Source organism: Malus sylvestris, chromosome 16 (assembly GCF_916048215.2).
Source record: "Malus sylvestris chromosome 16, drMalSylv7.2, whole genome shotgun sequence".
Taxonomy (NCBI): Eukaryota; Viridiplantae; Streptophyta; class Magnoliopsida; order Rosales; family Rosaceae; genus Malus; species Malus sylvestris.
Window position 1 is genome coordinate 5,565,334 of NC_062275.1, and position 26,705 is coordinate 5,592,038.

Consider the following 26,705-nt stretch of genomic DNA (forward strand, 5'->3'; position numbering starts at 1 on the left):
GTCCAGATTCATTGATTAGTGGACTCAGTTCTCATGGAACAAGATAGGATCGGGTTCCCCAACGTGAACAACAACATGAGGAAACAGCTGGCATTTGGGCAGTGGAGCCAACAACGAATATAACTTGTTCCAAATTTCCAAAAAACAAAAATTAAATTACAACGAAATTAAAAAATAAAAATAAAAATAAGGGGAGGTGAATGCCTCACCCTAACCCATGTTGCTGAGCTGTCCATCCCTCCTCCTTGCAGCTTTCTCTGACCTGGCACTTTGACACTTGGTTTCTATCGTGTTCGTTTACAAGGTAATTGCATTGTTATTTGCTAATTCTAATTTTCAAATATAATCCGTTAAATTTGATGTACAGTTGTACACACGACAGAAAAGGAACAAATAAATTGGGTAGAGATAAGTTTAGTGTATTTGTTGAATATTCGTTATAATTTTATCAATTATGTCGTCTATTCGTTAATATTATTTGGATTAATAACATCATGTAACGACGTGACAATCACATTGAAGTTGTCTGTATTGATGAATCAATCTCAGTTCTCCATATACCATCAATTCTCAACCCAAATCCCAACCCTTCCTTCTTCTTATTTCCCAATTAAACGCAAATTAAATTTCACTAATTCTGATTAAAAAAATAAAGGAAAATAATTATATTCCGAAGTTTACGTTCATGCACATAACTCCGCAGTGAAATAGGCCTACAACAAAATTTTCAATTCTACACGACAACTCACGTATTCTGCTAATTAAACCGAAACCCATTTTTTCAAATTTCAAATGTGTATTAGTAAAAATAGAATTCAATTTTTTTACCTAGCAAAAGAAAAATAGAAGAAACCCAGCAAACTATTTACCAGCTGTTACAGAGAGGAGCGAGTCAACGATTACTGTAAATAGTAATACAGTAAAGACCTTTTGTACTCTATCTGTCCGTGTTTGGCATTTCTCACTGTCCTTTTACATTTCGATATTCCTTTTCCAATTTTTTTTTATTTATTTCTTTATGTAATTTCACAAATTAGGATTTATTAAGATTTGATTGCATTGACGTGTCTAATTAATTCGTTAATCCCTTCTTAATTAGCGAAAATATTATATGCTAATTCGCAATTCTCCCACAACCTTCTCCTATCTCTCTCTATAATAACTATCTCTCTCCTCCACAGAGACACACCCAGGCACACACCCCGCCCACCATTTCTACTACTCCTTCTCTCCCTCCGGTTTCTCATAAACCCAGCAAGAAAACAGATAACTAAAACCCCACCACGAAAAGCGGCGAGCAATGCTCCCATTCCGGCTATACGCCGCCGTTTTGTTCGTCTTCAGTATCTCCCTCCTCTTCCCCCCGTTCTGCATCGGGATTCGCTCATTCCCGACGAGGGCGATCGACGGCGGGGATGCCTTCGAACTCGGCTCCGCCCCCTGGGTCCGATTCTCCGAAGCCCCCGACTATCGAAACGGCGCCGGATGCGCCGTTTCGTTGAACCGGGAAATGGTGTCCTCCTGCGACCCGTCCCTGGTCCACATCGCCATGACTCTCGACTCCGAGTACCTCCGGGGGTCAGTGGCTGCAGTGCACTCCGTCATCAAGCACGCTTCTTGCCCGGAAAACGTCTTTTTCCACTTCATCGCCGCCGAGTTCGACCCGGCGAGTCCTCGGGTCCTGACCAAACTCGTCCGATCCACCTTCCCCTCCCTCAATTTCAAGGTTTACATATTCCGGGAGGACACCGTTATTAATCTCATCTCGTCGTCGATTCGGCAGGCGCTCGAGAACCCGCTCAACTACGCGAGAAATTACCTGGGCGATATTTTGTGCCAGTGCGTGGACCGGGTCATTTACTTGGACTCCGATGTGGTTTTGGTCGACGACATTCACAAGCTCTGGAACATTTCGCTCACCGGGTCGCGGGTCATCGGAGCCCCGGAGTATTGCCACGCCAACTTTACCAAGTACTTCACCGACGGGTTCTGGTCCGACCCGGTTCTCTCCCGGGTTTTCTCCTCAAGAAACCCCTGCTATTTCAACACCGGTGTGATGGTGATGGACCTGGTGAGGTGGAGGGAGGGAAATTACCGAAAGAGGATAGAGAACTGGATGGAATTACAGAGGAAGAGAAGGATTTACGAGCTGGGTTCTCTGCCGCCGTTCTTGCTCGTCTTCGCCGGAAACGTGGAGGCCATAGACCACCGGTGGAACCAACACGGCCTCGGCGGCGACAATGTCAGAGGCAGCTGCCGGTCTCTGCACCCTGGTCCGGTCAGTCTCCTCCATTGGAGCGGCAAGGGCAAGCCCTGGGTCAGGCTCGAAACCAAGAACCCGTGCCCGCTGGACCACCTCTGGGTGCCGTACGATCTCTACAAGCCGATCCACCACCTCAACCCGGCCAAGTTTCAATCTTTATCGTCGATTTCCGCATCTACATTGATCGGGTTTTCCAGCTATTTGTCGTGAGATGATTGGGTTTATGATAATTCTTTCGTACTTTGTTCATTCAGACATTCTTTCGATAGCTATTTTGTACAGATTGATTGAAATTTTAGTTGAATTTACAATATTTTTTCTTCTTGTTTCTGTAATTTTCTCGGCGGATTTCACACATGCGATGAAACAATTCAATTTTCCATTTTTGGGGTTCCAATTTTTGGAGCCGTTTTGGAGAATGAACGATTTTCCTTGAATGTAATGTCTGTGGGTCCCAAGAGGAGAAGAATTTTGTCATCTCAAAAATCATACGCTTCCTGTTCTTGCTTCTTTCTCTTCACGATTGTAAATTTTCAAAGTGACCAAAGAATACAAAGGACACTCTTGACAGCGAGATTTGAACCGTGATAAGCTGAAATCAAAGGTGTTAGAGCTCAATGGGTTCACGGTCCTCTCTCGGGAGCTTTGATTGGGATGTCACGATGTCGGTACTTCCAAACAACGGTGTCGGTAGTTTCAAGGAACCGTGTTGATATTTTCAAACAACCCATATCAGTGCGTGATAGGCATAAAAACCCCATTGTTGCCGATCCTTAGTGGTGCGCGATTGACTTACGAACCGGACTGGCTTCCCAAATCAAATCCTAACAGTGCGTGATTGACTTAAAAATCTGATGACGGCGGTGTAAGTGGAGATAAGTCTGCTCTACACTTTGCTCACATTTTTCGATTTCCATCCAATTATAATTCATTTTCTTATTTAGTTCGGTATTATAATTTTTCAAATTATTAGGTTATTTAATTGGGTGGCTAAGAGTAGGAGGAGGGGCTTAAACTCTAGTGCAAAAACCCATCGGTTTTCTGGTGGAAGATGTGCGTCAAGAAAAGATATTAAATGGGTGGCTTGCAGAATTCTTCACCACGTATCATGTCATGATGCCGATAAGCTGCCAAGTCCGTCCCCTTCCCTCTCTATATTTCCTCACATCAAGTTTGGTTGGTTGAAGCTTCTATTCTTTAATTTGGACTTTTTCATTGTCTCATTGGGCTCATTTGCTTGTCCGCATCCAACTCTCTTTTGGCTTAAGAAAATCGAGACTTATTTCACATGTGTTAGTGTTATAGAGATGAAGTGGGGCAGAATTTACTATTGGGACGTCGACATGTCAGTTATCTTAAACTAATTACGCGCTATTGTATGGAAAAGTTAAAACACATGACATTGTTTGATAAGTTATGGATAACAACTAGTTTGGCAGCTCAACCATGAAAAATTCATGTGTTTAACGTTTTACAATTATACTATGTAGATTTTCGATAAACTGGTAAATGGGTACCAAGTGATGAAATGATGTGATGTAGAGCAAATGGCCGAGTGGATTGAAGAGGAAATGGATCGACGGAAGACAAAGGGCTCGGCAGGACTCTGCAGATTTGGCGTCTGAGCTCCAATTTGAGTCCATAATACGTTTTGGAAAGGGAATGACATCGCAATCGTTTAGGCTTCCAAAACAACATTTGAAATTCTATAATAAAATATCGGACCTTTCGATTTACGTCCATATTATGTCGTTTTAATTTTCTAAGGCCTCTGAGTTTCTCTGGGACTGAAATAGTGTCTTTAAAAGTTGTTTAGCCGTTTATGTAATCTCATCAATTTAATCTTTAATCAAATACAACCTTTGAAATTTCTCTAAAAAAAATGTTTGGATTTCAGATTTTGTAAGTTTTAATTTTTAATTTTGGATGCATCATGAGGAGTGTGGTAGGATTTTTACCACCTGCAAAAGTAGGAATAAAAACACTTAAAAATACTTGCAAGAGTACAAGGTTATCGTAGTATAGCAGCTCAAGCAAAGTCGTTTCCACAGGGATTGATTGAATCATTTGTATTTAAATTAATTCTTAATTACTATTTAAAACAAAGTTTCGAAAATGTTGATTTTATGACCTAAAATATTAAAAACTAATTTTAAATTAAAACAATTAAAGAAAGGGAACGATCTTAGAAAAATAATGATAAAATGACACTAGTGTTCCACCATCACCTTAACAATCTTATGTTGTTTTACTAATTACTTATGAATTACACATGCAACTCTAAAGGTTAGGTTTCCCGTATGCATATTCTACTTATGGCATTCAAGCTATAACGTATATCAAACATGTCATCCGTCTGTGGCATTTAGATCAAATATAAACATGCATGACTCATTACGCTTTGTGAAAACCCTTTGATAAACCATGCAACCCTTAAGACGTGACATTTGCCCTAGATGAACTTACAACTATCAATCACAAGAAGCAATGCTCAATCCTCCGGTGGCATTTTGACCGAATTGCATCCGATTACTTATCTAAACATCATAATGGTAGCTAAGCATTAAGATATAAAGACAGTTTAAACACCATGATTAATAATTCAAAGTATGCATGCATAATATAACAAACAACTAAATAAAAACTACATATTCATGCTAAGGCTCAAGGCATCGCCCTAGCAAACGAAAATTAGTTACGAACAACCATAAAACAAAAGGAATTTTATTGAAATAGAAAAGGGATATTTTGGATGCGGTCCCTAATCCTTAACATTCTTTGATTAAAACCTTAATAGTATTCAAAGTTTGATCAAGGTCCATTGACTTTGTACACTTCATTATATTACTATTAATATTTATATTTTTATAGTTTTGACATTAATTGTTTGATATTTTATGAGATTTATAATCCTATAAATTTAAAATCCCTCATTATAATACTATTAGAAACGGTTACAATAAAAAATTCAAATATTTTGATTGAATAAATGGATAAAAACTATATAAAAATAATAAATAATAAATGGCAAAAGAATGTATCCATAGTGTTAAAAAAATTGGTACATTTCACATATAACAAAGTGGTACATTAATAAAGAATAATGGGTACATTAGAAATAAATTAGAGTACAGATAAAAGATTAAAAATTATGAATACAAATGAATTTTTAAAAATATAGGCGCTAAAAGAAATTAATACATGGGTACAAAATAAAACTAAAAAGAAAATACTACAAATTTAAAAAAAAAATGTTGCAAATTAAAAGTGGGTACAAACTAAAAATATATATGATACAAAGTTTAGGCATAAAACATAAATATACCATATGTAATTTTTCTATCATTGATTAAATATACAATATCACGTGACGGTATACACATGGGTACAAACACAAATAAAACTTTAAAAAATATGGGGACAAAAAAAAACTAATATATGGGTACAAATTAAAAATGAAAAGAAAATTGGTACAAATTAAAAAATATTTGCAAATTAAAAATAGGTACAAACTAAAAATAAAAATATATGATAAAAAAATTTAGCCATAAATATAAATATACTAATTGTAACATTTTTAACATTAAAGGAATATATTTAAAAATAAAAATATTTTATTATTCAAATAATTAATGATGTTATTAATACCCAAGGACCTTGATCAAAAATTGAAAATAAATAGGATTTTAATCAATGGAGTAACAAAAAGAAGGATGTGAACCTAATTTTCCCAATAGAAAAAGGATATAAAACACCTTGAAGTACAAATCGTCAAAACCTAGCTAAGTTCTTCAAATTGATGCCTCTTTACTCTAATGGCTAAATAGCCTTATTTATACTACTACAAAATCAAATCCTACCTAAAAAAAGTCTTCTAAAAACTAGGAAATAAAAGGTTTCCTATTTGAACTGAAATTCAGACTTCTTAGTAAATCATACTTTTGACCCATCAAATCAACTCCGATTTGGTCCCAAAAGTTTCTTTTTAAAGCTTGAGATGTCCCTAACAAATCCTCAGAAGGAATATTGCTCAAAATATGTCATCTTGACCTTCAAAATACCCAAAACGTCCAAACACGTCAATATATGAAAGCTCCGCGCTGGGCCTTCTTTTCTTCACCACGGTTAAACGGCTTGGTAGAAAAATCTAAAATTTTGATACAATCATCTTAAAAGACTCACAAACATCCTCCAATTATAATCACTCCAAAATTCATCCATTTGATTACTTTTTGCTTCAAAGGTAGTTGAATGTCTTACATTGAAAATATATAAAAAAGTATCAAAATTCTATTAAAATAACCAATAAACTATAACTAAGAATAAGGTAAAATATCTAGTATATTATGGACTCATCAATGAGTTTAAAAATTGATATTTTTTTTTACCATGCGGAATCAAGTTATTACTACACGCTTTTAAACCTAAGTCATTATTTGTTGGGGTGGTTCGGTATGGGATACCATACCGAAACTAGTATCCCGAATCCCAAACTAAAATTTTTTGGGACAAGAATTTTGAAGACCAATCCCAAACCAAATTTTGGGAATCCCGAAATATTTTCGAGATTTTGGGATAAATCGGGAATCCCAAATTGAAATATGAAATTATAAATTTTCGTTCAAATATATAATTCAAGAACACATTCATGAACTAGGAATGCCATTTCATTCACACTACCATTTAATCGAACACTGGCATGCCTGACTGTTTTTATCATAGTCAAAATTCAAATTAATTAAACCCTTTTTGCAATCTGTTGAGAAACAAAATCAAGCCTTCCGAAATCATCAGCCATGGTAACAGCAATAATAAAATCCAAATGAATATCAAACATAACATGAAAAATATGCAAGGTGCATGGCATTCCAGGTTGCAGAGCATGAATTAGAAACTACTAGCATCAATTCTAAAAGAATAATATTATATATATATAATAATTAATATTATATATTTTGGGTTCGGTATGAGATTCCCGAAATATCGAGAAGCTAATCCCGAATCCCGTACAGAAATTTCGAGAATTTCTGTTTGGGAAATTTTTGGTTTGGGATCGGAATTTTTTCGGTATGGTTCGGGATTTTTTTCCACCCCTAATTACTTGTAAGTTACCCAACGGTGACAAAACCTTGAATACAGACCTAGACCTAGTGATGATAGCTACAAAAATTCCTGACAAAGTTAACTTACAATGCCCTTTTTGTTGTTTTCGTGCCACTTGTTACTGCAGCAGCAGTGAGCACAGTAATATGAGCTGAGCTGGGATCCAATCACTTTATTCTTTCAATTCCTACACACATGCTTCACATTTCCCCCCAATTTTCTCCATCCGAACACTAGATTTGAACTCAAGATTTTCTTCCGTTAAACAAGGATCGATTGTAGCTAGACTAAATAATTGTTTGAATTGGCTTTATTATTCAAACAGTGAAACATATCAAGTCCTTGTATAAAAAAGGGCGTAGGTTTCCTGCTTTGCGAGAGTCGGAGCAAGAACATTAATCATACGCAGTCCTGTCCTTATCTCTTATTTTGCAAAGAGAATATTTATACGACTCAAATCCGTAACCTGTTGATAAAAACAAAAACAAAAAACATTTTCGATACGCCAAGATTTGCCCTCATATTAAGTCCTTGTATATTCATGACTAGAATTCTAAAACAAAGTTTTTGGGTTCTTTAAACAATTACATAATACATCATATACGACCGTTGGCAAGTGCATGTAGGCGAAAACCTAAGCTAACGTTCCACTTTCCTCGCAGCCATATTGGCACAAGCAACATGCATACCCTTTCCAAAATACTATATTCTTTGCCATAAACAAATAAATATTTGCGCTTGGTATGCTCAATCGGGATTTTTCCAGAGACGGAATAGTTACAGGATGTGACTAGTCAGTCAACCGGTACAATATCCGGTTGAGCAGCCGCTCACATCTTGCAACTATCCTGCAAAATCAACCTCCGAGGTTCCTTCGAATCCAGGCAGCGTTTAGGTCACTAATCTGAAACCCTTTCTTCAAAATCTCGACGGGGTTTGAAGGCTCGGATGTGAACGAGGCCATAGACACAATCTGTGCACCAGGGTTTTGGCTCCCGAGCCCGGCCAATGCCACAGCTGGTTCCTCCGAGTCGTAGTTGTACAGAAAATGTACCAAACCCTTGGGGAACACAAAAGACTCACCGGGCCTCAATTGCTGGGTAAAGACCCGGTTTGATGTGTCCACAAAGCCCACAAGAAGGAAGCCCGTGAGGCAGATTGTGACCTCCGAGGCCCTTGGATGCAAGTGAGGTGGCACAATCCCGTTGGCATCTATGTCAATTCGGGCCATGGTCAGGCCCAATGTGTTGAGCCCGGGCAGATTGAACGGGTTGGTGATGGTCACGTTGAACCCGTTGGCTTTAGTGTCGCCTGGTTTGGATAGGACTGATGTGGTGAAGTGGGAAGAGATTGCTAGGTTTGGGTCAATGCACGGCGCACCATTGAGGGAAAATGTCTGAGGGGTTTCCGGGTCCGCTACGCAGTAGTCCTGGAGCGGATCCGGGTCGGATTTGGCCCGGCCGAATAGAGCTAGGTTGAGGAATAATTGGAGAAATAGATAATTGATTGTGTTCATGTTTTTGCCTTTGCTAAAACCTACAAAATTTGGACATTTATATATAGGAAATGTTAGATTGTGATGTTAAGTAAAAATTGGTGGTTTATTGGGTGAGGTGATTGAGTAGCTTAGGGGGTATTGCCTATTGGAGGAGGAAAATACAAGGCAAGTAAAAGGCCCACAAAGGTTAATGATGCAGATTGTTACGATTTTGCTATACATAGACTCTTTGGGCTTGGGCCCATATGTTCACTTCTTGTCCGTAAAACGACACCGTTTATGTTGTTACTTAGGTGGCATTTTTACTTATCGAGATATGATTCATAATTTCTAATACGTTCACTAATTAATCAACAATAATCGGGGTCACACTTGAAAATCAATGATCTGAAACTTAATTGATTAGATAGCATAAGAATTAGGTAGAGTAAATTATCGCATATTTGAACAACAAAATATCGATTTGATTCGTAACTTGCTCAATTCTATATAAGTAAAACGAACTTTTCACCTATTTTAATCCTTACCCAATACATTTTCTTGTATGACCACTTTGGATCCAACTAAAATGGCAACGTTTCTCTTAAGTTTGGTGCATGTACTTCGTATTGTTTGATGGAAGCAACTAAATGAGATGGGGGGACCACATACAGCCTAAGTAGATGGACACGTATTAAATTCAAGGTGTTGGGTGCTTAGAAACTTTAGAAGCTTGGACCTGTCACATGCAACTTTAACTATCATGTCTTTCCACTCTAGTTCTCGCTCTCTCTCTCTCTCTCTCTCTCTCTCTCTCTCAAGTGGTTCAGTTTGAACACTGCTGGAACCTCTTGGATGTTTCTTCGGAGAAATTTTTAGTTGTAACGGAAACACAAGTGATACATGATGTGTTTTATGTTTTAATAGGAGTGGTGGAAATTTTTATTTTTTAAGTTATTAACTTTTTAGCACACATATCCCATCATTTGTATAATGACACGTGATGTACCATCCCGTGTACTGATCACACTGAAAAATCTCTTGTCTCTTTGAAGTACCCAATGAGAAATACACATGTACCAATAATATTAATACTTAGATGTGTGCATAGTCGCATTGCAATTGAGTTTGAATTTCATTTATGATATTTTTAGATTGTTTTAAAATAAATTATTTGTATCACCCAATCTAATAGTATTCTTCACCACTTATAACGTCTCAAATTTGATTTTTATAAATTATAATCTCAGCGTATGATAAACGTAAATAAAGAAACTTTGTTCCTACCAAAAATAATATCTAAAGCTTAGTTAGTTAAGATGGGTAGTCAAGAGTCATATCTTTGTTTATTCAATACGTATACGCCCACTCTGATTTGTTGAAGCTTCATACTTACCCAACTAATCTCTATTTTCCCACTAATTAATCCTCCCATTTACACATTAATCCATCATGCACTTGAGTAAAAGAAAGTCCCCAAACTGTGCAACTTTTTCTGAATCCAGAGAGTAATTGCAAATTTGCAAGTAAAAGCCAAATCTTCCTGGGGAAATAATATTTGGTGTTTGGTGGGTCATCATCTGCAACTGCAAGTTCAAACCTAAGCCTTTATCTCCACCTTTTTAATTTCTCATCATACAATTGGAGTTGTCTTGTGATTGATTACCTTTATCATCTTAGGATTTCCCAGAAGTGCTACAAACAGGAAGAAAAAGGTGAAGCCATGATATGCTAATTTAGAAAGAAAAAAGACCACATGGATGTGTTTTTCTTTTTCTTTTAATTTAATTTTAATTTTAATTTTTTATTCTTTTCTTTTTGTCCATATTCTGGGTTTTTTTTCTCACTCTTGGTATTTTTTTAGTGTGTGTGTGATCCAGTTGATTGGTGATGTGCCCCCATGCTTGCTGGTAGCCAAAGCTCTTGCTCTGTAGCCCTCTGGTAGCATCCAAACACTTCCAATTCTTTTAGAACTCATGGGTGAATCAATAGTCGATTTTGCCAAGGATGCTGAAAAGGTACACACTTTTTACTTTGGATTTGTCGAAAAACGTAACCCTTGTGTTCGATTTTGTCTGCAATTGTTGTCGTTTGGGGATTGTGCTTTGTGGGTTTTGATTGATTCACTGTATAATTGCTAGATTTGCATGTTTTTGCTACTGTATTGTTGTTTCAGAACATGTTTTGGATTTTGGGTTTTGTGTTAAATGAACAGGCGGTGGAGAGGGAGACATTAGCTTCAAATTCTTCAAACCCTCAACTGGAAGTGTCGGTTTCTTTCGGAAGATTTGAGAATGATTCTTCACTGTCCTGGGAGAAATGGTCGACATTTTCGCAGAATAAGTACTTGGAGGAAGTTGAGAAGTGTGCCACTCCTGGCTCGGTGGCCCAGAAAAGGGCTTACTTTGAAGCCCATTACAAGAGGATTGCTGCTCGAAAAGCCGAGGAGTTGATGGAGCAAGAGAAGCAAATGCAAGGTGGTGATACCTTTAGGTCGGAATCTGATCAGAAGAGCGGAGATCAGATGGATTCCGAGGCTCATTTCGAAATTGATTTGGCTAACAGTCAAAGTAATGCCCAAGGAAATGATCGAGAAGCGAATTTCGACAGCGAGATTAGTGAAACTCATGTGGATGATCTCAAGGAGGATGATGTTTTTGCCATAGTGTGTCAAAACTCATTAGCTGTGGGAGAAAAAGAAGAAACAGATGGAAGAACGGATAATCCCGAATTGGACAATCCGGAGGAGGAACTTGTTTTGGTGAAAGAAGTAGAAAATGTCCCTGCTGAATCTCAAGGAGTACAGGAGATTCCAAAGACTTTGGACAATGATGTAGGAAGTGCTCCAGAAGTCAAAGAGGTGAAAGAGGAAAAACCCAGATTGGATCTTCGGAAGGTACCTCAGAAGGTGATGTACTTAACTGTTGAATCTATTAAGGAAAACTTATTTGCAGATACCATGGTCAATATGTCAGTCTCAGAAATTGTTTGCTTGACGTCTGATTTCGTATATCTTTTGCATTTTTCTGTTGAATAGGTTACTCCAATGAGCAAGGAGAGAAATGTGGCAAGTGTTAAGAAGAAGGCAGTTCCACCAATAGCAAAAACACCAGAGAAATCCGCCCCTAGGGTGTCAAAGTCTATATCAACTCCCACCCCTAAAGCATCGAAGTCTACATCAACTCCCACCCCTAGAGCATCGAAGCCATTATCAACTTCCACCCCTAGAGCATCGAAGCCGTTATCAACTTCCACCCCTAGAGTATCGAAGTCTATATCAACTTCCACACCTAGAGTGGCTAAGTCTATATCAACTTCCACCCCCAGAGTGGCTAAGTTTCTATCAACTTCTACTGCAACATCTTCATCGTGGTCCTCGGTAAAGAAGGGCAATGCTTCATCTCTCCCTAGGAGCAAAAATCCTTCAACTGAGGAAACCAAGAAAGCTCCTTCCAAGTCTTTGCACATGTCACTCAATTTGGAATCCAGTCCCACAATGTCAACTTCTGTGACCACTACAACCAGAAAGTCTTTCATTATGGAGAATATGGGAGATAAGGATATCGTCAAACGAGCATTTAAGTCGTTTCAAAACAATTACAACCAACCGAAACCCTCCATTGAAGAGAAACCTCCAACACCAAAGCAGGTTTGTCAATTTAGTACATATTCTCGTTTGGGGAGATGGCCGGTTACGGCAGTTTTATTTATTATGAGGGTTGGCATCAGAGCATCTAATGTCAAATTTTATTTCTGGAAAATTTGTTATGAAAAAGCAGCTCTCTACGAAGGGGAAAGAATCAAGGGTTTCCTCCTCTGTACCCCTGACAAAGGAGAATGGAGGGTAAAGCCTTAAACTCATATTTGACTGCTGATTATGTATCCTGTGTGCATGAGATTCTTGCATAATATCAGTCTCTGCATGATAATATACTATCATGTTTCACATTGTCGATTCAAACTTCTTTAGGTGTCTCTGTTAATTTATATTGCATTAATTTTCTTTTTGTCATAGGTATCTAGAAAAAAGAACTGCTAAGGCCGCTCCATCATCTGTTAGCTTGAGAAGTGATGAAAGCACAGATAAAAGAGAGGTATCCATTAACAAACCCCCAAACTCTTTTTGTTTTAATTTATTAGCCGTACATATGTAATCTCATTAAGCAATATATTTCAGTTTTCACAGAAATTGGCGGCAAAACCCAATGTGAAAGTGACAGAGAGAGCAAACTCCCAACCAAAGTCAAAGGTATCATCTTACAAACAATTATTCTTTTAAGGAGAATAATATTCTACCTGTCTAATTCAAGTTTTGTATGAATGTTCATATGCTAATAGCCTATGACTGTTGCTATACAATTCATAGAAAATATAACTATGTTATATAGCCTGCAAAATTTGAATTATTTCTCGGAACTCTATGCTTGACATAGGATCAAAAGGAGGCAGAGATAAAAAAGCTCAGACAGAGTCTTAATTTTAAGGCTACTCCCACACCAGGCGTTTATCGGGGGCCAAAACTGTCAAAAAGTACTTCAGAAAAGGTATAGTCTAATTCTGTCTGTATCTGGCATAAGATCTGTTCACTCCATTTCAATAGAACCAGACTATACGATCCATCTTAGCGATACTTATAAATCCTTCTTTCATGAAGTGCCTCCTTATTATGTCACTGAATACGCTTGAAAGTCGAGTATAGGGCATGTTTTGGAGATAACTTTTTTCTATATTGTGAAGTTTGTAGCCTCCCGTGTGCTGTGTACTTCAGAACAAGTATAAAAGCTAATTATGCATATGCGAAGAATATGACGAGTTAAACACATTCAAAACACATATGCAAGAAGGAAAGATGCATGTGTATGCCTTAACACTAGCATTTCAATCTGTACAATGTCCTACTGCACTGCATTTCTGAAATTATCGGTGTGATTAGTATTTTTTAATATATTTTTCTTTCCGTATTCTAATGCCAACTCTGACAACTTATGTAGGAGAGTTCCAACAATGAAACCCATCGGTGAAAAAATCTCAGGCGGCTGTAAGGTCACTCGTCGTCCTCCAAGAACCATATCTACTTCAGGGGATCGACAAGGAAGGAGAATATACGTGAAGGAATTGCTTCTTATGGAAGATCCATGCTTAATATTATCGCTTAGATGATGAGAAAGTGAACATGTTGAGTCACAACCTGTATATTTTGATGGCTGGAACAGATCTACTGCATGGTAATAATCTGCAGATGATAAGAAACAGGTCGGGTTTATGCTTTTCATTCCCTGCTCGTCCCAAATAGTATTCGGAGTTAGAAATGCTACGTACGCATTGTTGTATTCGAAGGTATAACTGTTGGAACTGTTATAATTACATGGTAATCCAAAGTTGGTTGCATAAATCTGGACATCTTAAATGGTTACACCGTAATTGCAGACGAAAGAACAACTGAAAGAACAAGTATTTGTGAATGGAACACGTAGTCGTTAGTAGGAAAGATGAAGACGAAGCCACGGTTTGGAATAAACCCTTGAAACTTTGAAAAAACACTCCAGCTATTTTCAGATTGTAATCGAGTTTGTAATCTATATACATTGTAGAAAGCCAACTCAAAAATCATTATCTGAATCACTGTTAGTGCTCGTAGAGTTTTCCGACATGAAATTCTTAGGCAATACTGGGAATCTTACGGGGTTCCTGGGCGGCGAGTCTGCTGACGATGACCCTAAACTCGCTGTAACCTTCTTCTTCCTCCGCTGTACATTTCGAGAAATTTCAACGCACGCTCGATCAACCATGCCTAGAAAATCTTTAACAATGACAAATAGTTGAAATGGGTGAGCCCCTTTATCCTTAGAAGCCCCTGCTTGATAGTATTCTATTGTTTTCTTCACCAACTCCATCACCCTTTTCTGCTCTTCTCCCACCACCTTAAGCTCTTCCTCTGCTGCTTCAAGAAAACCATTCATGTCCCTAACGAATCCTCCACCGCCGTTGTTCTCACATTGGAGCAGGAGTTCTCTGGTTTCCGCCACGCGGGCTGTGAGAGCCGAGCACATCTTTGCAAAGCTGTCATGATCTATGCTAGCCGCCTTCTTCACACTGGAGAACTCGGCACTGATGCCTCCAACCACGGGCAATCCTAGCGTCATGTATTCCTTCTCTCTTTCCTCTTTCGGTTTTATATTATCAACACTCGAGTTTCTGTTATGGCTCTGGCTGTTGCTGCGACTCAAGATATGATCCGTGTTGATGACACACCGTTTCCCCTCAGACCGCACCACTTCTTCCACAACGAAATGCAGCAGCGTTGTTTTCCCATCACTGCTTCTAACGTCGGATAGTTTTCGAAGAGAACTGAGGTTGAATGCTTGTGCATTTCCTCTCGAAGTTCCTGCATTCATGCGGTTTCCAGCCTTGAGAATCGCCTCTAGCAACTTCATGAACAGCCCTCGAGTTCGAAGCTCCTTGCACCCGAGTTCAATCGTTTGTATAGACTCCTTGAGGCTCGCAATCTCTGCGTCGTAGTTGTATCTGAAAAGCATGGCACTGAATCGAGTAAACGCCGAGGGAACAGCTTTGAGAATGTGATAGAGGAAACACTCAGCATCAGCAAGCCTTGTAGGATCTCCGCTGTACTCGAGGATTTGGGATTGTTCTTCTTCCGTTGGAGCAATTGTTACAAGTTTTTCAAGAGTCTCTGCATTTAGCCCCCTGCCTTCCATGAGCACATCAAGGATTTCCTTTCGAGATATCGTCAGTGATTTTATAACAATTGCAATGTTCTGGGATCTCCGGTTATCCAGGATACAAATCTGCGGTAATGGACCGACGTTGGTGCCACTGGGACTCGCTTGGCTGCTGTCTTTTCCGGGGGATAGCCGGTTGGTGGCAACAGTGCCGAAAAGCGCTTCCATTAGATCACCATCAAATCTGAGAGTAGCAAACTTGTTAAGTTTTCAGAAACTTCAAAACCAAATACAATGGAAAACAATACACGGTTAAACCCGAAATAAAGAGTGGTGTGATGGTGTGCGGAAATCACTTTCGTTACCTAAATGAACCATCAATTTTGTCCCACACCATGGAATGCTGAGTATTATGTGTGCTCACTTTGTCCCAATGCAGTGGCTTCAGTTTCACTACAACATTTCCTGCTCCTGCTGAAGACTCCCCTGATTCACCTTTCTGCCCCGGAGACGGTTTTGACAGCGCGTTCAAATGCCGCGCTTTGGGTGGAGGAGGCGGTGGTGCAGGACCATTCTTAGCTGAAACTTTCGGTGGTGGAGGAGGAGGAGGCGCTGAGGAGCCTTTATTGTTTCGAATTGGCAGAGGAGGTGGCGGCGGAGGCGGCGGTGTTGGTGGTGGAGAAGGGGGAGGCGGAGGACTTGATGATCCAACAGTTAGCTCTACTTCTGGTTCCTCCGATTTTTCAACAGCTTGAAGAGCCGTTGATCCATTTCGATTTCGATCATTCACTACTTCTGGCACATCATTGATGTAGGAAGCTGAAGACTTTCCTCTGAGGAGAGGAACATCCTGTGTACGCTCATGCCTTCTTCTTCTGCTACTCCCTTCGTCTTCTTCACCATCTTTTCGAAACACCTCCTTTCGAAAACTCTTCTTCGAGTTCTTTGCTTGGAGTTTCTTCCAGTAAAGCACATCGAGACCGTCCTCATCAACAACGAACCCCTTGAGATTCCCATCATATCTGCCAAACTCACTCTGATCCGCCACAGGAGGCCGCGGCTGAGGCCGGCCACCTTGCGAACCTCCACTACCACCACCACAGCCACCACCATAACCTCCGCCTTTAATTCTCTTGCGCCGGGCAACAAGGTACCTCTGCACAAAAAAGAAAACCAACCCAGAAATCACCAGAGTGGAGGCTGCGGTGGCTGCCACAGCCTTGGCAACCTCACTCTTTGACGAAGATTTTCTTGGCGGCAAAGGAACCGGCAGCGGCCGTGATACCGGTTGCGCCGGAGAGTCTTCGGGAGGCAATGAAGGTGGGATTTCGGGTGGCGGAGCTGTAAACGGATAGAAAGTTTCAATATTTTGAGGGGATTGGCCATGACAAAAAGGAATAATAATAATTAAAAAACCATGAGTGAAAAAACAAGAGAGAAGCCATGGCCGAATCCTGGCAGTCATGAAGCTTTTTGGGAAGATTGGAGAGATGGGTTTTTGGAAACTGAATCGGTTGAAGTTTCTGTAGATTTGTTTGCATCGAAAGGAGAAAAATCTAAAAGTGTAATGGATGGATTTGTCGTGGTGCATTTGGTGGGTGTTGGTTGACGAAAAGCTGAAAGCTTCAAAGATAGTAGTTGTTTGTTTTTCCAAAATTTCTTCCCGGGCTTTTTTGTATATAATTCAACCACTCAAAAACCCTTTTTTGTTTTTATTTTATTTTTTAATTGAAACTCAAAAAGGCTTCTAAATTGGATTAAGTTCACATCCCACTACTAACTACAAATCCACGCTTTAGTAATTCAAGATTAGGGTTTTAAATCATAAAATTAACTAAACAAATGAGAAAAGTGGAGGTTAGGTTTGCTATTTCAAACCAGAAATTGTGGACAGCTTGTTGAAGTGCCAAATCACCCAATTTTGTTTCTATTATGGTGTGGTTTTATAATTATGTTCAATAGATCTTGGTAAACTTGAGTGAAAAATGAATTCAGTTTTTCAATTACGGTTTTTCTCTTCAATTATGTTCAAATACTCTCTCTTCCTTTTATATAAATTAGTGTAGAACATTTTTATTATAAAAAAAAATTAAACTATTAGAAGAAAGTTCAAACTTGGTTTGCAAAGAAAGTAGCATCAATAATAGATACATCCAAAACATTTAGACGTAGTACTTGTTTGAAGGTCTTTCGTGGACACTTCAAATGTTTGGTACAGATCCCTTTTATACTTACTAAGTGTTTGACGTAGTACTTGCTAGGGATATCTCAACATGTTGTGTCAACAACACTAGACAAAATATCTCGATATCACTCATCAAATTGTTTTGGCATATGTCGACATTTGCTGACACGTGCACAACATGATTTGGCTGATGACAACAAGCCTACCAAGTGTCTAATGAAATGCCTCAATGAATAAACTGATTTTTTTTTTTTGCGCGCTTCCGCTCTGTTTCTATCTAAAAACCTTGGACTTTTAACACTGAGACCTCCAAAGTTCAAATCCTGGATCCACCACTGTATCTAGAGCATAAAGCCAACATGTTTGGTGAAACTCCAAGTCTCGTTCCTAACCTTTTATATGATATTTTAATGAAATATAATGGAGGTTACTTAACCTGCCCGACCTAGTAATTAACGATTAGTTAAATCAACGAACAAAGTCAGTGAGAAAGGAACTTTCCCGATCCCCTTCTTCGTTCCCCAATGATTTGTTCAGTTCGAAAGGCATTTGAGTTTTGACGCGTTGAAGAAGAAAACTATGTTAAACCAAACGACGACGAAATAATTTGGTCAACGAGTTCGGTTTCATATTTGAAATTAAGAAATCGAATTTGTAGGTTTGACTAGACGATGAAGAAATTAGAGAAATAGTTGCTCACCAAATTCATTTCACCGACGACATTGGATTATTTTAGGCTTTTTATATTAGCATCCCACAAAATGTTGAATGTACCTCATATTAAAATTTAATATTAATGACTTATTTACTCTACTATGCAATAACAATTTTGACCTTATTAAGTTTAAAAATAATAAAAAAATAACTTTTAACGCATTATTTATCTACTTCAACTCTCAAAACTCCTCACACCCTCCATTGTTGAATAAAACCCTAAGTAATGAAACTACAAACATGTGGATTAAGCAATGAAACTACAAACATGTTGATTAAGCAATGAAACTACAAACATGTTGATTAAGAAAAATTATTTTTAACGAATAGAACACGAAATCGGTGTTTCGAAAGCTTTAAAATCATTATTATTGATATTGAAAAAATATTCAAATGAACCTAAACATTTTTTTTCAAATCATTCAATTTGAAATGATTCGGCAAAATAAAGTTTAGATGGTTTGAAATTATTTGGCAAAATAAAAAATGACTGTTATAAGATTTGAGAAATGTGGGGTGTGTATAGAAAATGTAAGGTGTATATTAAGAATGTAGGGTGTGAGGGTATTATGGGGAAGGAAGTGGGGTGTATTAAGATAATTTTTAATTGAAAAAATAAATGTAAGGTGTATTAAGTATGTAGGGTTTATTCAACAATTTGTGGAGTGCTAATATAATAAGCCTTATTTTGTTTTGTTTTGTTTTGTTTTGTTTTAGAGGTCGATGTCGTAAGTGAGTGTACATGGTGGTTGTAAAATAACCCACAATTTGATTACCTATTTCTCCCCAACCCCTCAAAAAACAAGTGGCAGATTTTGATGGGGTCTCGCTTTGATTCGGGAGGGATTCATAGATCTGGATAAAGTATCGTCTCATACCCTTATAAACAGTGCCGGGTTATTGATAAACTCTGCGCCGAGGTGGTTAAATCAAGAATTTGAAATAAAATTGGATTTTTTTGTAGGACAAATGGTCGTTGTATTATTGATGATCAAAGTGAGATACATTCTCGAAGCTAAAAAAAATATCGTGCTTAAAACATCGTATCTAAATGAAATTTATGAGAATAATATTTTGATTTTAGCTTATATTTACAAGAATAATCGTAAAAATGTTTAAGACATTGTATTCAAATGAGATTTGAATTTATCTAAGGTAATTAGTACTTTTGCTTGGGTCAGAGGTGATATTATGAATTTCAATTTTTGAAACTGAGTGGGATAAATTTTTCATTGTGCTCGGAACACGAATAGTTTATCACTTGACAAGTTGACATTATATAAATAGAGGGAAATTATTTTTTATGTTGTTAATTTTCTAACACAAGTATCTCACCACTTGTATAGAGACATGTGGCGTTGTTCCTTCCGATCACGCTGAAAAATCTATCACCGGTAAAGTCAAAGAGATGTTTGAAAATATTTTTAAATATATGTTGGAGAAAATTAGAGAAAGAAGTGGGGAATGTTGAGAGGTTGATTTGTATTTTATGATATGAAATTCAAGTCTACTTTAGGAAGAAAAGATGAGTAGGAATTTCTCACCCATTTTTGTCTTCAAGTTTGTGGAATATTCCAACTTTTCCTTGAGCATCTAAATGTGGATTAATACAAGAAAAAATATCTTGAAACAAATGTTCTAACTCTGAAGAAGATGAGTAAAGCAAATGAAGCATGTTCAAAATGGCTATTTATAGCAATGATCTCAACAATTATAACTTGATTTGCTTTTTATGCCGCGTGGTTTTTCTAGACGTTGTCATGCCTGAAATTTTAGTCATTTCCTATTATGTCTATCGATCGGCCATTATTAAAAAGATAAAAGAGTCTTTTTATTCCTTCCATTGTACGACCATAGCTTCGGGACAAATATACAGCTTTCCTCCAAGACATTAAGGCCGAGTTCGGAATTGTTGTGTGTGTTTTTATTTTTTTTTCAAAACTGCTTCTATTGTGCTGTGAGAATAAACAGTTGTGAAAAAAAAGATGTAAGTGTGCGGTAAACTATAGTGTTAAAGGGTTGAAGATATTTTTGGAACCAATTCTTTATAAAAATGTAAATAAATTATGGAAAAGCACTTAAAGTGCTTCTTGGAAGAAGCACATTACTGGTGCTTCTTGCAGAAATAACTTAAAATGCTTTTGGAACAAAAAAATATTTTCTCTAAAAGCGCTTTCAGTCATTTTAAAAACACATCCAAACGAGCCCATAGTATCAGAATGTTTAATAAACTATAGTGTTGAATCTTAAAATTACTAAGGAAAAAAAAAAACACTTCTTCTAGTTTAATCATTTCCTAGTATTTTCTCTCACAATTTGTGTCGGATTAGGGCCTCCTCCATACATGGGCTTTATGTTTTGCTGTTTTTCTCTATGGACTTGTATATATTTTTTTTGGGCTGGGCCGGTTGGCTTTTTATGTTTAATTGCGGTTTATAGGCCATTTTCCATAGATTTAAAAACGGCCCAATTTGCAAATAAAAAGGTGACATGGGCTTGCTTTGCTTCAAGCAAAGCGCTTTCTTGTGACTGAGAGTTGATCGAAGGTAGCGGATGGGCATTTTAAACTGCCAGACCGAAAAACCGACATGGACCGGACCGACCTCCGGCTCATACTCCTTTGATTGCAAGCAATATTATGCAGTTAGGAGACGAGGATTTGAACCAGAGATGCAATAAGTTGAAGAAGAAGGTCCTACCTACCATGACAATAATATTATTCTCTTTTATTTCCCAATATCAGAAAAATAAAATGTTCTTCAAGTGTGCTCAAGTTCTTCATTTAAATCATGGTTCCGAAATTAGGTTTGGGAGAAAGCCCAACCACTTTTGTCTATATGCATAGATGGGTGCAGTCGAAGTTAGCATGAGGTTTCACATCAAATCTCACTTAAATCAACGGTTTAAAGTCATTGACACATAACCAACAGGCAAAAGAAAAAAAAAATTAAAAAAGATGATGTCATTTTTTGGGTAGTGTTGTACACAAACTCTTCTTTGACTCTCACACATCTTTATTAATTTCGTCTTTTGATTTTTCTTCATTTCATTTGATCCGACAGTCGGAAATTAAAATGGGTGTGTCAAATGTAAAAATGGTAGTGTAGATAGCACCATCCTATTTTTTTTATAAAAAATTACTACTATCAGGAGGGGAAAATTCAAACCTAAGGCGTCAATATCCTATCAACTAGGATATCGAATCACATTCTGATAGCATTTACCAAAGTCTTAAAAATAAATATTTAAGGGTAAATTAAGAGCAATTTTTCCTTGATTAAATTTAATTTTTTGTTGCTATGGTGGCACCTTGATGGAGATGCCTTTGGTGGCACCAAAAGGCAAACGAGCGACAACCACTGGACCCGCTTCCTCTCTTTTTCTTGATTCACAATAAAAAAGATTCAAAAACAAAACTACAGCTCGGCAATATCCTCTCTCTCTCTCTCTCTCTCTCTTACCTTCCCATGTGGGGTCCATATTATATTTTATCAAAGATTAGCCACACCTATATATGTCACATTATCTCTTCCATTCAATTCTAATTTTTAAATTTTATGTACTATTGTTAATAAATATGGGATACAAGTTCACATACATATGTTCATCACTGTTTATATACGTGTTTACTTACATAGAATGAATATCAAAATAAACTTCTGCACGTGTTTACTAGAACATGAGTACCATAATGATTCGAATTTTTACTTTTTAGTCCCTCTCTAATTTGTGACTTCTCTCGTTTCAAATAAGTAAATTTGTTTTTCTCATATTCCCTCCTAAATTTTTGAAATTGTATCAATTTACACGTTTTGTCTAATGAATTATCTAAATCTTTATTAAATTAATGACATGATGAGTGTGAAATCTGTAATTGAGTTTACATTTAAGCCACATTTAGACTACGTAGCCTATAAAACACATTAGTTCAATAGAAAAAATTAATGAAAATGGTTTGAAAACTTTGAGTTTTAACCAAAATGACAAAAATGTGTTGTAAGTGAATAGTACCAAGATTGACTTTTTAGAGTAAAAATGTCCTTAACGTTAAAAGTGAATAGTATCAGGATTGTTTCGTTAAGACTCCCTTCAATATATAACAGATGTAAATCGATACAATGTCAAAGTTTTAAGGAAAGGGATCATCTTCGGATCCTTTCCACTTAATCAACTCATCCGGACCCTTAAAATTTGATCCAACAACTAAAGTTATTATAATTTTTAAAAAGATTTCTTATTTTTAACCATTTGATCAAATTTTAAAGATCCGAATATATTGATTAGATGAATTAGGTGGAAGAAACTAATCCGGAGACTATCCCTTTCCAAATTTTAGGACTCAAAATTAAAAAGTGAAAAATGTAGTCAGCATGTGGAGCATGAGTGGGTGTCAACTCAAATAACAACTATGGAGGTTTGGGAGCAGAGAATATGATAAGCATGCCACTTCCAAAGAGACAGAGAGACAAAAAACACTGGAGTTGAGCTCAAGGGGCAGGAAAGGGTCCCCCACCCAAGGGGAGGGTCCTAGAGAAAGTCCCTCCCAAAAGGAAGGGCATTTCAAGCACGTCAATTCACAATCCCATTCCAATATTCTTTCTACCAGACAAGATCTTGCATGCTTATCTCTCCAACTCAACCAAATCAAAACCATATCTCTATTCATTTCAACCTTCCAATCCCCACCCCGTGCAATGCATACACCCCCCTTTTCTTCTTCTCCTCCCCTCTATTTTCTTAAATTTTATTTCTCTCAACTTTGAAGCAAAGCTAACATTTCCCAATTGGACACTGCTTGGTTGCTGAAAGTTCAGCAGCAACTCCTGTTGATAACCAATTACATTCGGACATGTGTCCAAATAATTGAAATTGTAAACACTGATTAAACTCGTGCTCAAATATGGTTGGATATCAACAGGAGTTGCTTCTGAACCTCCGGCAGTCAAGTAGTGTCCTTCCCAATTTACATTCTCTAATGCTTGCTTACAATTTCTTTATTTTAACAAAGCAATATTCAAAGTTATTCTAATACACATGGAGAGATATTTGAATGTGATAGTACAACATTTATCGTATTTTTGTACCATGTTTCTTATAAAGATAGGCTCCACTAACATATGTGAATTTCATCTTTATTAAAAATATGTTAATAATAATACAAATGTGATTATAGTATTATTTTTATGAAAAAAAACTAATAAAAATGACTTGAATACGATGAGTTTTAACCAAAATGACAAAAATATATTGTAAGTGAATAGTATCATAAATTATTTTTTAAAGTAAAAATGTCTTCTATGTTAAAAATAAACAATCTCATGAATGTTTCGTTAAGATTCTCTATTTTTATTTGAATTTAGGTTTCATGGACGGACACTATTTTCTTATCCTAACTCGTTTTTTTTTTTTTTTTGAGAAAATTTAGAAACTGGATCCAACCAAACCGATAACTCATTGTTTTTAGTAAAACTACCATAAACCACATATTCAGTAATTCGAAATATAGTTGAACATCAGAAATTTAATCAGTTAATTAGTAGTATTAATATTGTAACTCATAGTCACATATAAACAAACAAAATAAATCAAAGGCAAAGAAAAAACAAAAAACAAAAAAGGAAAGTAATTCATCAAAAACCGTTAAAACGGGTAATTGCAGTTTGGCCCCGAAAAAGAAAAGCGCGATTGCGGTACTATCGGGTCCAATTGATCTAATCAGCGTTGGTCATTTTCAACCGTCGGATCGGAGAATCAAGCGGCGTGGGCGACGACGGAGCCGAGAACGACGATGACAAAGGAGGCGACGGGGATTTAGACGGAGACGATGAGGACGACGACGGCGACGACGGAAAACTGGACGGCGGTGATGGAGCAATCGTCGGATCACACGGCTCGCGTAGCTTTCTCTTGTTCATTCCTCCACCGCTCTCTTCCACTCCGACACCCCTCGCCGTCGTCATGTAATCCTTCAGCCTCTTGACGTCTGCTAACTTCACCGGTTTAACTATGAAGTCCTCCGCACCTTCTTCCAAACACCTGCCGAACACAAAAAAAAAAAAAAAAACCCAAAATTTTAAATTGAAAATCAAAACCCAAACTTTAAATTAAAAATCCAAATTAATTGCAAAAACGCGAAGAAAATTGGATAATTATACATTAATTTTGGGGGGAAATAATTACCTGTCTATGCGCGCCAAAACGTTCTCGGATGACATAATCACGACGGGAGTTGCTTTGAATGTGGAAGATTCTTTGATTTTCTTGAGCAATTCGTAGCCGGTCATCCCAGGCATACAGTAATCCGTGATGATCAGGTCCACCTTCAAGCCCTGCACATAATTACAGAGAATCAAAAAATTTATTCGAAAATAATTGAAATTTAAGAGATGAAAACCAGAAGCCGTTGATCGAACTTACGTCGAATCCGACGGTGGAGCTCTTCTCCTCGTCCAGGCCGAGGAACTGCAGAGCTCTTCTTCCGCTGTCAACCGTCGTCACTTCACCCAAAAAAGTCCAATTCAAAAACATAGAAAACAAAAAAACGACGACGTTTCCAGAAAATGTAACTGTGTTTTCGGATTCTACCTTTGCAGGAGGAAATTTTAAGCAATCGCTCGATGACCTTGCGGTCGACGAGGCTGTCGTCGACGGCGAGAACGTGAGCTTCTTCCGAAATCAACGGCGGCGAGAGATCGAGCTTCTCCGACTTCCTCCGCCACGAAGCGGCACCGTTCCTCGCCATCTTCCGGATTGAAATCGGAGAAGAAAAAAAATACAAAGGTTGCCCTGCTTTCTGTGGCCGAAGTTTTATACAGTGGACAAACGGTGGAGAGAAATGGCGAGGTGAAAGTTGTCTGTCTGTCTGCGTCACGGAGTGTGTGGGTTTCTCTCTCTTAATATAGTATTGGTCTCTCTCTCGCCAAATCAAATCTTTCTCTCTCTTACAAATCTCAAAATCTACTTTATAATATTTGTTTAATTTTAATCCACAAAACGCTGAGATCCTCAAATCCACTATGATGCCATCTTCCCAATCAGACCTTGAAAAATTAATCAAGGGTCCAAATAACATTTTCGATTTTCAATTGTTGGAATAATCAATTTTATCGTTTATAATCATCATTCGCTTTGTTAGGTGGTTGATTTTTTATTTTTTGACAAAAAACATGATAGTTACATTAAAATTAATTTAAACTATATCATTACTTATATCATATATTTAATGGAAGTAATGTTTGACAACGCATGTGAATTCCAGCTTTATTAATGAAATGATACAAATAGAATGTACGAATAACATTTTTGTTATTTTATACTCGTAATTCTCTTCCTTTATTTTTTCAGTTTGAGTTTTTTTTTAAATTAAATGTTTTATCTTAAGATTCTGACTAAGGAGTATTTTTAGGATTATTTGTCTTTTTTGCCCTCCGTTTTTTATATAAATGAGAATTCGAACTTGAATGTTGAAAATGACCCCTTTAGAAACTAAATTTAGTATAGACTAAATTTACAAACTAAATGATGTGTCACTAATAAGAAATGAACACGTTTATCAACGCTTAAGTAATAATTCAATCATCAACTTCCATGTCATTTAGTTTACAAAATTTAGCCTACAAATTTAATCTCTCTACTTTACTCTAATTTAAAACACACTAATGTATTCTTAATCTTTAATTGTTTTGTTGTTCACCAGTTGAGATTTAATATTCATACAAAATTAAAAAAGTGATATAGTGATGGAGACGAGAAAATGATGGTTAATGTAAAGCGAGATTATGGTCAACGTCGGGGTTTGTGCGGAGTGACAGGGCGGCTGTGTTGACCGGCGGTCAGCGGAGGACCGCACCGTCAAAACCTTGGGCGGGTACGCGAGTACCGAACGGGCTGCACGAAGACGCGGGAAAAATTAGGGGACCGGGTTTTGCCGGTGGCGTTGACTGTTGAGTTTGGTACAGACTACACAGTGCCGGTGAGCTTCCCCGTGTTTTGGTGGGTTTTTTACCAAAAAAAGTGTTTTGTTGGGTTGTAAATGTAATAAAAGGAAAGGGATCATTCTTGAATTCCTTCCACCAAATTCATCAATTTTAATTCTTAAAATTTGATCAAATGATTAAAAAAACTTGGTGAATTTGTTAGGTTGTAATAAAAGGAAAAGAAAATACAATTTGATCAAATTTCAACGATCCGAATTGATGAATTTGATGAAACGGATTTGGCATAATAAAAAAACTTGGCAAGCAGTATCTCCTCCCGAATCTTGGCTTGTCCCCACAGGGCCCA

General features: G+C 37.4%; 5 protein-coding genes across 8 annotated transcripts; 2 read left to right on the forward strand and 3 right to left on the reverse strand.

The window, feature by feature from the left end:
• Window positions 1-1,130: 1,130 nt before the first annotated feature.
• Window positions 1,131-2,645, forward strand: LOC126608305 (probable galacturonosyltransferase-like 9). Its single transcript, XM_050276168.1, has one exon. The coding sequence runs from the start codon at window positions 1,301-1,303 to the stop codon at window positions 2,471-2,473; it is 1,173 nt and encodes a 390-aa protein (XP_050132125.1). The 5' UTR covers window positions 1,131-1,300; the 3' UTR covers window positions 2,474-2,645.
• A 5,232-nt stretch (window positions 2,646-7,877) lies between these two features.
• Window positions 7,878-8,883, reverse strand: LOC126608329 (germin-like protein subfamily 1 member 1). The gene has a single exon (XM_050276193.1). The coding sequence runs from the start codon at window positions 8,880-8,882 to the stop codon at window positions 8,223-8,225; it is 660 nt and encodes a 219-aa protein (XP_050132150.1). The 5' UTR covers window position 8,883; the 3' UTR covers window positions 7,878-8,222.
• Window positions 8,884-10,111: 1,228 nt separating this feature from the next.
• Window positions 10,112-14,235, forward strand: LOC126607637 (protein WVD2-like 7). Of its 4 annotated transcripts, none has more exons than XM_050275311.1 (9): window positions 10,112-10,558; window positions 10,708-10,861; window positions 11,059-11,739; window positions 11,881-12,492; window positions 12,623-12,687; window positions 12,859-12,937; window positions 13,021-13,092; window positions 13,277-13,387; window positions 13,835-14,235. In XM_050275311.1, exons 2-9 carry the CDS (start codon window positions 10,820-10,822, stop codon window positions 13,862-13,864), a joined length of 1,692 nt encoding a protein of 563 aa, XP_050131268.1. In that variant the 5' UTR covers window positions 10,112-10,558; window positions 10,708-10,819; the 3' UTR covers window positions 13,865-14,235. The 4 variants fall into 4 exon arrangements, with proteins under 4 accessions (XP_050131268.1, XP_050131267.1, XP_050131265.1 ...); XM_050275310.1 differs by having other exon boundaries at window positions 10,114-10,558; window positions 11,059-11,751; window positions 13,030-13,092; XM_050275308.1 differs by having other exon boundaries at window positions 10,116-10,558; window positions 11,059-11,751.
• Window positions 14,236-14,350: 115 nt separating this feature from the next.
• LOC126607636 (formin-like protein 4) lies at window positions 14,351-17,164 on the reverse strand. The gene is made up of 2 exons (XM_050275306.1): window positions 15,889-17,164; window positions 14,351-15,767 (listed from the first exon to the last, which is right to left on the reverse strand). The coding sequence occupies exons 1-2, from the start codon at window positions 17,112-17,114 to the stop codon at window positions 14,444-14,446; spliced, it is 2,550 nt and encodes an 849-aa protein (XP_050131263.1). The 5' UTR covers window positions 17,115-17,164; the 3' UTR covers window positions 14,351-14,443.
• A 6,778-nt stretch (window positions 17,165-23,942) lies between these two features.
• LOC126606426 (two-component response regulator ARR5-like) lies at window positions 23,943-25,320 on the reverse strand. Its single transcript, XM_050273817.1, has 4 exons — window positions 25,008-25,320; window positions 24,840-24,919; window positions 24,603-24,751; window positions 23,943-24,458 (listed from the first exon to the last, which is right to left on the reverse strand). Exons 1-4 carry the CDS (start codon window positions 25,162-25,164, stop codon window positions 24,134-24,136), a joined length of 711 nt encoding a protein of 236 aa, XP_050129774.1. The 5' UTR covers window positions 25,165-25,320; the 3' UTR covers window positions 23,943-24,133.
• Between the last annotated feature and the right edge of the window lie 1,385 nt (window positions 25,321-26,705).

Bases quoted from the DNA above. Each gene is read 5' to 3' on its own strand.
- LOC126607636 (XM_050275306.1), bottom strand. From the start codon at position 17,114: ATGCACCACGACAAATCCATCCATTACACTTTTAGATTTTTCTCCTTT. The intron at 15,768-15,888 runs GTAACGAAAGTG...TGCTACTCTCAG, and splicing joins AAAATTGATGGTTCATTTAG to ATTTGATGGTGATCTAATGG.
- LOC126607637 (XM_050275308.1), top strand. From the start codon at position 10,820: ATGGGTGAATCAATAGTCGATTTTGCCAAGGATGCTGAAAAG. The intron at 12,938-13,020 runs GTATCCATTAAC...AATATATTTCAG, and splicing joins AAAGCACAGATAAAAGAGAG to TTTTCACAGAAATTGGCGGC. The intron at 13,388-13,834 runs GTATAGTCTAAT...CAACTTATGTAG, and splicing joins CAAAAAGTACTTCAGAAAAG to GAGAGTTCCAACAATGAAAC.
- LOC126608329 (XM_050276193.1), bottom strand. From the start codon at position 8,882: ATGAACACAATCAATTATCTATTTCTCCAATTATTCCTCAACCTAGCT.
- LOC126608305 (XM_050276168.1), top strand. From the start codon at position 1,301: ATGCTCCCATTCCGGCTATACGCCGCCGTTTTGTTCGTCTTCAGTATC.
- LOC126606426 (XM_050273817.1), bottom strand. From the start codon at position 25,164: ATGGCGAGGAACGGTGCCGCTTCGTGGCGGAGGAAGTCGGAGAAGCTC. The intron at 24,920-25,007 runs GTAGAATCCGAA...TTTTGGGTGAAG, and splicing joins TAAAATTTCCTCCTGCAAAG to TGACGACGGTTGACAGCGGA. The intron at 24,459-24,602 runs GTAATTATTTCC...TGTGTTCGGCAG, and splicing joins GTTTTGGCGCGCATAGACAG to GTGTTTGGAAGAAGGTGCGG.